The 13,845-nt window shown below is 43.2% G+C and overlaps 1 protein-coding gene across 6 annotated transcripts in view; it reads right to left on the reverse strand.

The window, feature by feature from the left end:
- Nucleotides 1-9,395, reverse strand: part of ARHGEF7 (Rho guanine nucleotide exchange factor 7) — an 88,457-nt gene extending 79,062 nt beyond the window's left edge. For 2 of the 6 annotated variants that reach the window (XM_083437751.1, XM_083437750.1), the window contains exon 1: nucleotides 8,722-9,312. In XM_083437751.1, the coding sequence (XP_083293877.1) occupies nucleotides 8,722-8,886 (165 nt within the window). In that variant the 5' untranslated portion in view covers nucleotides 8,887-9,312. Of the gene's footprint in view, nucleotides 1-8,721 lie in introns of all 6 variants that reach the window. The other 4 variants (XM_083437753.1, XM_083437752.1, XM_083437749.1 and 1 more) reach the window with 3 other exon arrangements.
- Nucleotides 9,396-13,845: the final 4,450 nt, after the last annotated feature.

Raw genomic sequence — 13,845 nt, forward strand, 5'->3', positions numbered from 1 at the left:
AGCTCTGTAGTGGAGCTCTAGACCTTCAGGAGCAAATGTCAGTTCCCCACTCCCTGAGCCACCAGGACAGCTGGTGTCAAAATTAATTTGATGCACATTCAGGGAATGTTTGCACAGCCAGTTTTCAGAGAATTAACATTCTAAACGAATAGTTAATGTGCAGTGTTATTCCTCAAACAGACCAAACACAGCTGTCCTGTACAGATTATTCCTGTCAGGGGCATATATAAATCTCCACAGGAAGCTGCACATAGTGAGTATTGTCAGGGAAGGAGACCATATGCGTGTAAATATGCAGGCCATGCCTCAGGCCCCAATGTAAAGACCTAAAATGCCTCTGAAAAACTGTCACAATTGCACACTGGTGTCTTTAGGATTGCCAGGGAAGGAAAACAGTTGCAGCTTACACCATGAAGCCCTCTGCTTGTGATGCCTTGGTGCTTAGCAGTTCAAGGCAACCTGGTCCCATAGTCTGTGCCTCATTATCAGTTCTCAATTATCTCCTCAGAAAAAAGTATCTATATTTCTTAACATGCTGGTCCCCCACTCCTCCCTTCCCCCAAAGCACTTCTGTTTGATTCTTGTCCCATTTATGGTTCCTCTTCAACATCTATAAAACACCAGGTTCCATCTCCAAGGCTGAAAAGCAAGGCAAGCACATGAGATGTCCTCACATCCAGAGCCAGTTTATGCAAGCGATGAAGTAGTGGCAGTGGCAGTGATGAGGTCTGCAACAGCTTGAATGCTCTCCCATGAGAGGGGACAACTTTGGACGGTGACAGCCTGAAGACACATGAAACCACCACCTACTATGGCTGAAGCTAAATAGGTCTGGGTCTCATCCATGCCTAGATGAGAGAACTGTTTAATGCCACCTTGCAGTTTATGATGGAAGAAATATGGGGTATAAATGTAAGGGGGAAATTAAAAGTTAAAACTTATACAGTGGTACCTTGGGTTAAGAACTTAAGTCGTTCTGGAGGTCCGTTCTTAAGCTGAAACTGTTCTTAACCTGAGGTACCACTTTAGCTAATGGGGCCTCCTGCTGCCGCCACCACGCAATTTCTGTTCTCATTCTGAAGTAAAGTTCTTAACCCGAGGTACTATTTCTGGGTTAGCGGAGTCTGCAACCTGAAGCGTCTGTAACCTGAAGTGTCTGTAACCCAAGGTACCACTGTATTCCACCTTTTGCCTTTATACAGCTTGCATTTAAAAAAAAAAAAACACAGTTCAAATGCAAATCAAATCTCCCCAAAAATAAATAAATGTGCCTCCAGATTGTGACTGCTTTGTGAGTGATATTCAAGTGCATATCAGAATTTTAAGTTTTACATAGTTAAGAGTGGAATATGCGGCTCTCTTCCCCAGCACAATAAACATACATTTTTATACGCCTCTCCATAGTTTGGAAAGTGATAGGGAAATGCTTTGAAAAGTGTGGGATGAAAAAAAAAGACTAATAGAAATAGATATCAACATCCCACAAGCAAACCAAGACGAATGCTCCTTGTTATATAGCGGCCCTACAAACAAATAATGAATGCTCAGTAAAGACCAGATATAATCTAACCTCCATGTAAGCTTTGTGCAAGCAAAACTGGATTAATGCTCAATAAACAGGTCATCGGGGAGATGGGACCCTAGTGCACAATAAAATATCTGGAGTGCAAGGTATCTATAAGCTCTTGCACCTCCTGGTAGTTCATCATAACCTACAACTGGATCGTGCCCGGACCTACACCACTGGCATTTTCTTTTTGTGCAAGTTTTTAAGAGGAGAGGGGAAAGAGAAGAGAAGGAGAGGCGAGAGGACAAAGACAAACACATAGGTTGAAAAAGGATGAACCTCCATGTGAAAACTGAAACAGTGATGCATCTAAAACTGATAAGCACAGGCAAGAGTTCAATGCCTCTCATCCTGTAACATGTGTGGACCCTTATCACATGCCCTGCTTCTCATGCCCTGCTTCTCAGCAACAACTAAAGTGTGTGGAGGGGACAGTTAAGAAAATGCATAATATGGTATCACAGCATATGGATGACACATTATGCCAATGGTAACATAAACACAGAGAAATGTGGTTGATAATTAAAGTGTGATCCCTGCATGCCATGTTCTGCACATGCAATGAAAGAGTTGATCTTCCTTATTGGACCATGCCTATGAGCTGTTGTTGGTTTTTAATAGTGTGGTGGTAAAATAAAACTGTAAGTAGTTACTAGTCATGATAGTTATGCACTGCCCATCATATCAGAGGCTATATGCCTCTGAATACTAGTTGCTACAGATCACAAGTGCAGAGAGTATCGCTCTGTTCATGAGCTTCTCACATCTGGTGGGCCAATGCGAGAAGGAAATGCAGGACTAGATGGCTCCTCTGGTTTTGACCCTGCACAAGGTCTTCTTACATTCTCAATATAAATGTAAGCAGTCATTCCCAGAACGATCCTAAGAATTGTGCACCCAGAAGTAGTTCTTGCTTTTGGCTGCAAACCGGTTACCTTGGGAGGAAGCCCCATTATGCCCAATGAGTCTTACTTTTGAGTTAACATCACGGGACTGTGATGTTACCCCCTGCCCCAGATTCCAAATAAATGTCTTCTCCAAAATAAACCCACATAAAACATGTTATGCACAATACAGCGTTGTAAAAAAATTAACATACGGAAAATGTTGCATGTTGTTCATATTAAATGTTAACTTTTTTTCTGTATACTTCACATGAAATCTCTATTTCTCATCAGGTTCTAATTACTGCCTCCATTAGTGCTGAAACATTCCTGTGTAAGGCTAGCTTGCTGGGTATTTACTTCATAGTAATTAATGAGCTGGTCAGCTGTCATCAAAAGGGGCTTCCAGATGGAAGTTTATTATGGAATCACAGCTGCTCATGTGTGCAAGGTTCTTTCTTTTTTTATAACAATATTTTATTCTTTTTTCCATACAGTTACATTTGTTACTCAACAATTATATTCCAATTCAACAAAACTAGTGACTTCCTGCTCACACCCAACATCAATGTTTATAACCCAAAACACATACAACTGTGTTTTAAGGTTCCCTCTTATCTAAATTCATCCTCTCTCTAACATGTTTCTTCATATATTCTGCAGTTTTCTTACACTTCAAACCTCACTGTGGTCTTCGCATATGGGAAATAACTTTTTTTATATAAACTAGAAAGGGTTTCCAGTCTTCTTTAAAAGGTTCGCAATTTGTGTCTTTCATCAGTGCCGTCAATTTTGCCATCTCTGCATATTCCGAGATTTTCATCAACCATTCTTGTGTGCGCAAGTCTTTTTCCATCATCCATATCACATGACAATGCCAGTTTGTACTCTTTCCATCCATTTAAATCCAACTTTGCTCTTATTGCAGAAATTCTGTTAAGTAAAAATAACGTGTTATGCATCTGCAGTCACAGCTTGTGTGGAAGCTCATTAGCAACTGTTTTGGGGTGGGTTCTGTGTGTGTGGCGACATTTCAGCAAGGTCTCTATCACCACACTCCTAATTCTATTCGCTCCTTACTTGAGCACAGCCTAGCCTTTTTGTTTTTGGTGGTCCAAATGATAAAAGAATGGGTACTTTCACCAGTTGCCACACTCTCTGGGCATAGTGGAATTTCAGCAACCCAGTTTGGATGGTACTTGATATTTTGACGTCAAAGACTCAGGTCTCTTTCTATGCCAGGTTCTCTGCACCGTGCATACAGATACACACCTAGAAGGGCCATCTCAGTGAAAGCTACTTTTCAATGGTGCAGCATCACTCATCATATTGCAATGGACAATAATGCAACTTTCTGTTATGTGTCTCTGTGTTAGCAGAAATCATACATCCAAAAAATGCAGACCTTGTCAAGGTACCTGAATGTGTAAATTACATCTAAATTTGTTTCTTGTAGCATGAGCTTCCATAGGCAGTATCAAGTAGTGAATAAATGTTAGAAAGCCTGAGAAAAACCATAGTTTACCATTTCATTCAAACCAGGAAACCATGGGTCGGTCAACATTACCATCTCAGAGCACAGCAGTTTTTTCAGTGCATTTCACAGCTCTTTCCCCACTAGCTATTCACTTCTGCACAGCTTCAATTAATTTCAGTTTATAAACACATCAGGGTCTGTCAATGACAGGGATGTTTTTACCCTTTGCAAAGGTGTTCATACCTTGGCTAGAGACAAATTAAGGTCCACTTAAGGACTCCAATTGGTGTGAAGTGACACCACTGGTTGGAGAAACAACACATCAAACATTGGTATATCACAGCAAAGTACAGGATACATATGCATTTTGGATAATGTTGTGTGGACACTGATTAAAAACCCCACGCTGAAACTCAGTTAGTACACAGTAAATGGGAGTATAAATGCAACATATGGTTCCCAAGTTTATAACAAGCCAAAACATTCAATCACGATCTGAAGCCAGCTTAACATCATGACGTGCTGGTAACTCTAGTCTCCCAGTTTGGATGAAATGGTAAACTATGGTTAATTCCCTTCCTGGTTCAATTATGGATCAATTGAGGGGGTTGTGTGTGCAGGCAAAACTCTCATTCATTTCTCAGCTTATTAGGCTGGGAGTGGATTGTCCAAATGCAGCTAATGTTAAGTCAGCTTTTCGGTGTCATGCATATTGTTTACAAAAAGAACTACAAACGCACAACAACAAAGCCCACTCCAAACCCTCTGGCTGCAATCCTAAGAAAACTTGTTGTGCTTAGGCTTGTTGACTGGCAAAGGCAAATGAGCCAGCTGAGCAGCCCTCTTTGCTGACTTAAATCCCACAAGCAGCTTGTATCTCCTTCTAGTTTGATCTCCATCCCTGGTGAGCCATCTTTGTTCTGGCCACAATTGGAAAGATACTTTTTCCTGATTAGGAAAGGTTTTCTACCATCAAGCAGTAGAGGGGATGCAGCGGCGGTGATTCAGAGGTCTAGGCACCATACTCAAACAAACTGCTTTGAGGGTTTACATTGGCAGTTCACCCTTAAGCCATGTTTCTCAAAGCACAAGGCAGTACAGTACGATGTTCTCTAGAAATTGCAAGATTCTCCATTGCCTCCAATCAAACCAATGGTTGCTTGAGCTCCCAATTCCCTATCCAGTAGGATCCACACCACACATTTTCCATTCACACTGTTTCAGGGCAGCAGCAGATAGTAGCTAACGTCCAATTCATCTGGTTTCTAGCACCTCCCTGCAACTCCCAATTCCTTCTCTCCCCCCCGCCCTCCGGCCACACACAGTCTAAGCTTTCTTCTCGTGTGCCACTGCTTGCCCTCCAAAATCCTCACACATGCCAAAACACCAGCTATCTTGCCAACCCAAACAGCCCTGTCATCTAAGATGCACTCTCCCCAGGATGTCCCCATGACCCCTTCCACACTCCCTTCTCCCTTGGCTGCAAATGCAAGCAAACAGCACATTCCACACTCTGGCCCACCTTGTCCTCTCCGCATCCCTTCACCCTGCAAATTTAAAAGGAATGGTGGTGCCGGGGTTGAACCAGGGCTGCGCTACCACGGTTGGCTTTTGAATCCATGAACACACAGAAGACGTTGCACCTCAGTGCAGAGCTATCCTGTAATTCCTTGAGAGGCCTTGTTGTTTGATGCGTTTTCTGTCAATCCGAAAGGAAAACTTAAGCCTCTGAAATATACTCGGAGTCGAGTGTGGATTTCATGCTCTTTATTCAGCTCATAGTAGTGAGGAATGAAAGTTCCCCCAAAATATCTGCTTTATATACATTATTTACACAATGGGCCGCACGTGATTGGCTAATTCCGGGATTCTCCCATGGGCCAATAAGGTTGCGGATTCACTTCCACCTGGAGCTTGATTGGGTGGCTCCTACGGACCAATCATACTGCTGCATTGTTCTAGGACGAATCAGACTGCTGCATTCTGAATCCTATTGTTCTAGGACCAATCAGACTGCTGCTTTTTGGATCCTATTCAACTCAGTACATAACAGCCTCATTCACCTTGCTGTTAAGATGAGGTGTGTACGCGTAACAGCCACTGTACATGCGCAGACGACAGCTTCCTCAATAGGTTGCAAGGCTGGAGAAATCAAACAGGTTCGCACGCATCGGGTGAAGACACCCCTGTCTCCGCCCCAATGTTCGCAGCAATGGGCAATTCGCAGCAATGTGCAAATGCAACTTGATACGCAGCATGGAGAAAACAACATTGCTGTGTTTTAAGCCTAGAAGTGGGTGAAAGGGAGACTGGAATCTGCTGGTAGATCTCTAGGTAATTTGAAGCAGATGAGCAAGGAAAGCTGGCTTCCTTTAAAAAGTACACAAGAGTACTTGTCACCCCCAAATTATACTGCTAAGACTGCTCAGGGAGAAGGGGCAATGAGGAGTGGGTTTTTTGTGTGTGGAAGGGGAGTTCCAATACTCAGCCATTTCTTGGGGTCAAAATTATTTCATTCTAAGTGTATGTCTTTTGCACCTGGGCTCCACTTGATGGATCTTGCAAGGTTCTAATACCAAAATATATATATAAAAAAATCAAAGGTGATTCTGCCAACTTGGTCTAAGTCACACTGCCCACCGGACAAGATTTGCTTAAAGCTATAGTTTTGGATTACCCAGTAGCAAGCCCTGGGCTGCCAATTTCTCCAAGGTTAGAAGAAAGGAAGGTGGGAATTCAAATTCCACATGCTCTGCAAATGCAGCTGGGAGTCGCAGCTCCAACGCTAACAACCACTACACCCTCTAGAGGCCACCACTGTACAAATAATATTCTGAATGCACAAACCTAAGTAGAATAGTGCCAGAACTTAAGGCAAAAATACTACAGCCAGAGCAATATTGTTTTTCTTGTTGCGTTCACACAGGTTCGTGCATTATGATGATGTATCTATAACCAGCGAAAAAGCTGAACTTTCCCTTTCTCCCTCTACCCACACATAGACAACTAGTATGAACACGAAACTTAGCCAATATGTAGGTCAAAGTTCACATTAATTTACAAGGGTGGAGTGGGATCAGCAAACAGGCACTGATTTTCCCAAGTTTGGAAAAGTCTACAGTCAAAACTATACCCAGATAAGAAAATACAATAAGCCAATCTGAATACATTGTTTATAGACCTTGAAATAAAGCAGCTGGCCTTTTTTTGCCTGTAAAATACGCCGGGGGTAGGGGTGGGGGTGGGGGTGGCTTTCTCTGGCTTGGAATCAATGTTTGAAAAAGACAAGTACCATATTCAATTTTTTTTAACACACAACAGAAAATTTTAAGGTGCTTCGTTTTCAGCTAAAATGCTGTTTCATCTATCGAGGGTCAAGCAGTAAGACACTAAACTTAAGACTTCAAAATAACACTCACAATAAATCACCAGCGCTCCTTCGAAAACTAGGTCAGCATACTGCAATGTGAGCAAGCAGAGATATCTCTTAGTGTAAGGGGAATTTTTAAGTAATAGCAACAGTAGTGCTATAGTAGTTTGAATTATGTGATCGGCACCTCACCCATGCTAGAACTGTAAGTCTAATGCAGGACTTCATGCAAGATTGTCTATCTTCTTTCTATCTCTCTAATCAGTCATATTTTGTGAATTTTTTATGTTCCATTGCAAGACTGTAGCCTGAGAGTGTGTCCTTTCTGTCACACCCATTCTCCCATCCAACAGGCCCAAAATGGGCCTTTGGATCTGTGAAGGCCTCAGCAGATCCTTAGCACCCATGCAAAATTATAAACTGCACCAATCCATAAATTCCAGAGCGGATTGTTAATTTCAGCTGTAACCTTCTGCCTGCATGCCTATCAGACCACAGCTGCTATAGTAATATTACTTCTCAGTAAGAACAATGAGTAACAGGGCTTGTGCAAAAAAGGAGAAGCACGCTTTTAGTTTAGATTGCTAATGTCTTAAATAAATAAAAAGGAAAACAGATTTTCTCTTATACATTATCTGATTTTTTGAAAAACGTTTTATTCTTCCCATGGTAAATCACTGTGGGTCTTGCAGGAAGATTTGAAACGTTTTACCCTTAATTTTCGTTCGGGCAAGATCTGCAAACGTTCGACGATTCCTGCCCCTTTAAGAGGAAATCGAAAAGTACAGCAGCTTAGCCCTGCTCCAAACTCTGCTCCTATATTTACCCCACTCCCCACCCATTTCCCACCCCCTTCCTCTTTGACAATGGCGCCTTTCGCTTGCTAGATGGGATGTCCGCGCCGTCGGCTGAAGGAAGGCAACTGCATTCCCCAGGAAAAGGCCGCACGTTTCCTGCGTTTGCGAGGGTGGGGAGACTCCTTGGACAAAGGAAAAGCGCTTAGATGCGATCGGCTCACTTCCTTGCATGTCCAGATCGACTGAGATGGAAGGAGCCTCTTCGGGTTGCGCCCATGCGCGCGCCTCTTTTATCTGGCAAGGGCGGCGGAGCCTCTGGCTACCTGGGTGACTGTTGCGCCCTGTGCCAAAGAGGATCGGAAAAGCAGCCGGGGCCGCTGCATTATTCAGCACCCAGCCCGGGCATTTTTATTTGTCTGCTGCACTCGTGGGTTATCAGATCCGCTGTGCACACGCAAGGAAAGGGCAGCATGGTGTGCTGCATGCGCTGTGCGAGCACTCTGGTGGTGAAATCCAAGTATAAAATCCGCTTGCCTTACCCGTGTGGTGGGGGGGGAGGGAAGGAGGGCGGTGGAGGGAGAAGAGGAGGCTTAAAGGGGAAATAGAGGGACATAAATGCCACTTACTTTATCGATGGTCCCCGGCAGCAGGCGATCCAGCAGCCTGCACAGCACCACCCCGTCTTTCAGGGACGCCTGCAAAAATCCCTCCGGATCCGAGATGCTCTTTTTGGGCGATTCCAGCACCCCCAGAGTAATCAGCCATGTAACGGTTTGCTCAGCTGAATTCATGGCTGCTGCTCTTGCCAAGAGGCGGTTTTTAATCCCAGCGAAGAGCCAGCGCGAGAAAGCAATTGCGACGAAGGAGGACTGGATCTGATGGATTTTATTTTTTAAAAAAATATCAGTGATCTCCTCCTCCCTTATTTTTCCCCCAACCACCCCACCCTCCCCCTTCTTCCCCGCTTTATTTTTGCTTGTGGTTTCACATGGAGGCTGCCGAGTCTGGAATCGCTGCTTCTGCCGCCGCCACTGCTCCCCCCTCCTCCTTCCCCATGTAGTTGCAGATGATGACGATTCGCTTTACGAAATCCAGTAGGTCCAGTTTCTCCCTCCCGTGCGTTTTGGCAGATTGTCAAATGCCTTTTCATTATATACACATGAACCTGCAGTGTCTCCTCCTTTTTCCTCTCTGCCTCCCCCCCTCCCTCCTTCGCCTGCTGCCTCTCCATGACATCATTGAAGCGGGAGGAGGGGGAGAAGAAGAGACGGGCCCCCTCTCGGCAAACAGACCTTGCACAAATTCAGCACCCCTCCGCGCCTGGGCGTTTTGCATGAAAGGCACATGGGTGGCGCGCGCGCGCACATACACGCGCTCCGCTTCCCGTTAGAAATTTTGTAGGCAAACCGCTTGCAGATTATTATTTTTTTAGACGGCGCTCCAAAGCCTGTCCCTGTTGCAAATGCAGACGTTCGATCCAGCGTGAAACCTGCACGGGTAAGAAAAGCATTCACACGCGCGCATGATTGCACGCGAGTGCTCTGGGACATGGGATCCCTGTCTTTTTGGCTTTTGTGCCCCTATGCGTACCACGCACACAATAGATGTAGATAAAATTGCAGGCTTAAATGATTATTCTGAAGAGCAATATCTGGATCATAATTCTAAACTCCCTGGGAGAAATACCGTCTCCTGTATGCGAAAGGCTGCTTTTTTAAAAAAAAAAAAACCAGTTGAAAATCCTAGGGACTTACTCCCAGGAAAGTGGTTATTACCAGAGCTCCTCCTTTAAATGTGTAGTCAAAAACGGTTGCAACAGGATCTCTCAGATTAGGCTTTAAAAAACTGAATCACTTGACAAAGAAGAGGACAAGCCAGCAACCGGGGGAGGAGAAAATGCTACTGCAGCTGCCGAGCCTTCTTTTACGCGCGCGCGCTACAAATGCGTGCCAAGGTGCGCAACGACAGGGAGGGCAGGTGAGGAGACCTAAGCCGGGCAGCTTCCGGGCTGGGTTGGGGGGAGATGCCGTTCTGACACTGATGGAGGGGCGGGGCTTTGCACTTCTCCGGATCCGAACAGCTTCGGATGTCTGTAAAATACCGAATTAGAAGAGCAACGCGCTGCCCTTTCGGGCGTTTGAATGAAGAGTCGCAGCGTTGCGCGCCCCCCGGCGGAGGGTCGGTTTGTTCACACCAAAGGATGAGATCATCAAATCAAAATAGCAGGGCTACGTTAACGGTTTTATGGTGCAATGAATTAAAAGGGAGGGATTTTTTCTTTTCTTGGTGACAAGGGAGTGCAGACTCTTAACAGCCAAAAGGAATATTTATCTGGGTCACAGATCTAGGAATAGAAGTTATTGAAAATAGGATGCGATGGCTCAAAAAAAAAAGCGGGAGAGACTAAAAAATCCTCATTGCATATTTTTAATATAGGTCGCAGATTCTTAAATCTGCCACAAATAATCTCTCTCACCTAACAGCATTTGGATCATATTGTTCAAGGCTAAAAAATACATTAGAAAAGCAAATGGCTGGTTAAAATTAATAAAAATGTGGACATTTCCCTTTATTCAAATGAGGCACTCCTTTTATATGTGTGGCGGAGTTCAGGGGGGAAACCCTTCTAGTAAAGACCTTGATTAGCTATTTTGAAATCAGAATATGTTTTTTCTTTGCATTTAGCTTCTGTGACAATTAACCCAAGATGTCCACATTTCTATTTGCTTCACCTGCTGATTAGTCATAGCTGTTGGATAAATTAGATTGTACCATACACTTTTCACAAGTTCTTTCCTATGCTATTATGAGAAGCTATATTCTTTCTTTCCCCACCACCCTTTTTCTGTTGCATTTTGGCATCCTGCCAGCAATGCTTTTAGCAAGACACAAGTTTGGCAAGAACTGGGGGGAATGTGAAGCTATGGCAACCCAGGCCCCTTCACCTATCTTTGTGCCAGATGTGGGGAACCACTGACTCCAGATGTTGCTGGACTACAACTCCCATCAGCCCCTGAAAGCATGGTCAATGGCCAGGGAAGAAGGGAAGACCAAAGATTGCCAAACCTGCTTAATACCAAAAGGTTATTAGAAGGTGACAAGGTCCCCCACACACACACACACAATTAAAAACTGGTGTATCTAATGCTAAAATCTTTAATAGAGGCACTCTTCTCCTTCAACTGTTCATTCAAGATGTCCACTGCAACAAATTACATTAATTTAAGAACTGGTGCCTGAGCTTGCTTTTTCCCTCCCTTTTTCCTTTCGTGTCATGTCTTTCAGACATGGATGGTATTGTTATTTTGTGTGTGTGTGTGCATACTCTGATTTTTATGTGTACCTGTCAAATGGTTTTAATAGGCACATAAAAACATGGCATATAACACGATCCTGAGAGAGAATGTGAAAAAGTAGAGAGATGCATATGATAAGGAGTAAGAGATAATAGTTTTATGTAGGGTTTGTTAATCTTTTTTAAAAGAAGCAGGGAATTGGCTTTGTGCATTCCCCCCCCCCCCCCCGTGTTCATATTTTTATATAATGTGCAATGCTATGTTGCTGGAAATTGCTTTGGATGAAGTGGCACATATTCTGTTACAGCATAGTTGCACCAATTTTAACTATTTGAACTACTTGTGGCCCATAACCACTGAGGCATTGATATAAAAGATTCTGTCTGTCTATCTTCTGTTCCTTTGCTGACACCATTTGACTTTGAAATGCCGGTTAATCTTTGGAAATAGGGATTACCAGCCTACTGAAGTTAAATTAGTTGTGCTGTTGCCTGAAATAAGTCTGCTGTAGTGCCAAATGTTGCCATCATTATTATCATTATCTATAAAGTACGTACAATTTACTAAGTGCTATATAAAGATGGGGGGGGGGGAGAATCCCTGCCTGCAGGTTTACAAATGCAGTAGACACAACAAGAACAACAAGGATGGGGAAGAGGAAAATAAGCAAACTCAGATGGCGCTTCCTAATTACACATAGCAGTTCTTATACTGACCATATAGGAGGAGAAAAGTTCAGGGATGAAAGGAGCCAAATTCCGGTTTATTCCAGCTGAGCTGGTGGAGTGGGTTCTGCTTATAGGTACTGAAAGAATAAAATGCCATGTACTGGTATATAGCAGATTATATTGCACAAAGCCTAGTTCCCCTGATTAGCTTGCCTAGGAACATTAATTTTAGCAACATTCTTTCGCCAAGCACTGATAAAAGCCCGTACATGATGACTAGAAGTCCAGGTCAACCTAGGCACCATTTTTAAAGTGAAAAAAAATGCAAAATATAATGTGTGACATCTCCTTCAGCATTGACAGACTGCAATATAATTTTCTATCTATAAATATAATTTATAAAACAATTCCCTTTTTGAATTTCACTCACCAACTTGAGTTCAACACCTGTTTTACCAGAGAGGGTGTGGGAGGAAAAATACAAAATCCACTGAATACGATATCTGCGACTAGGCCTTTCAGATGCTGGTGCTGCCTTATTAACTAGTCACTGTAACTATTTTGCTTTCAGGTAATCATCTTTTGCATTAGATTTCTCTCTAAATTCTTCTAAATTCCCCCTCCCTTCAGATGTATATAGTGCATGCTTGCCTGTTCAAGTTTACACTCCCCATGTGGACTGTAGTCCACAAATGTTTATGCCATACTCAAATTTGTTAGTTTTTAACATGTTCCAAAACATTGTTGGTTTTGCTAAAACAGACTAAGACAGTTACCCTTCCCAGGAACTTGTGCTCTGTTAACATTTACAGTGGTACCTCTGGTTAAAAACTTAATTCGTTCTTAACCTAAGGTACCACTTTAACTAATGGGGCCTCCCGCTGCCACCGCACCGCAATTTCTGTTCTCATCCTGAAGCAAAGTTCTTAAGCCAAGGTACTATTTCTGGGTTAGCAGAGTCTGTAACCTGAAGCATCTGTAACCCGAGGTACCACTGTATTTATGTTTACTATGTTGCCTTTTATTTATTTTCTACTTTAATTAAAGGACAATATTTTCTTTGCATCCATTTTCCACACTAAGCATGCAGATTATTGTGTCCCTGTTTGCACAGTTACGAAACTGGGCCCAGTGAGTGACAGTCTAGATCTGTCATTGAGACTTTCACTTCATTGCCCAACATAATTGCACACAGATGCCTAATTGCTACTTAGCTTGAGTGTACCTGTGTACAATATCACAGTAAAGAGTCAGCAATACTCCGTAACTTAATTAAATTAAGCAGCCTGTGCACAAGTATGCTTGTGATCAAGCACATCACCTTCAAGTATTGAGACTTATATTCTAATCGGGAACACTTCTTGTGAAGTTTATGCATTCTCTTTACGTTTGTCTGAATTCATGCATCTTCTGTATCGTATGTGATTCAGCTTCATCACAAGGTAATAAACTGATACATATATATGTCTCCAGTTCAAGCACTTTGTGTGAACAAACTTGAACACTGATTGAGCAGGCACTTAAATCAACCGCTTGGCAGACACTGCTGCTGAATAATGGCGGCACTTATCTCCCAACAGAATTCTAACCATGTTGACTGAGGCGCACCTGATACTTCCAGGTAGGTAAGCACAAGGGATGCCTCAAAATCTTATTTCCTTCCACTCATAAGCAAAGACATACCAAGAATCTGATCATCCCCACCAATCCACAGTCAAGATTCATATGGGATCCAATTGATCTGCCTCTCAAGGCCATACCCAAGTCCTGTTCATCTTGCTCATGC

Source organism: Podarcis tiliguerta (genome assembly GCF_965153285.1).
Source record: "Podarcis tiliguerta genome assembly, chromosome: 4".
NCBI lineage: Eukaryota > Metazoa > Chordata > Lepidosauria > Squamata > Lacertidae > Podarcis > Podarcis tiliguerta.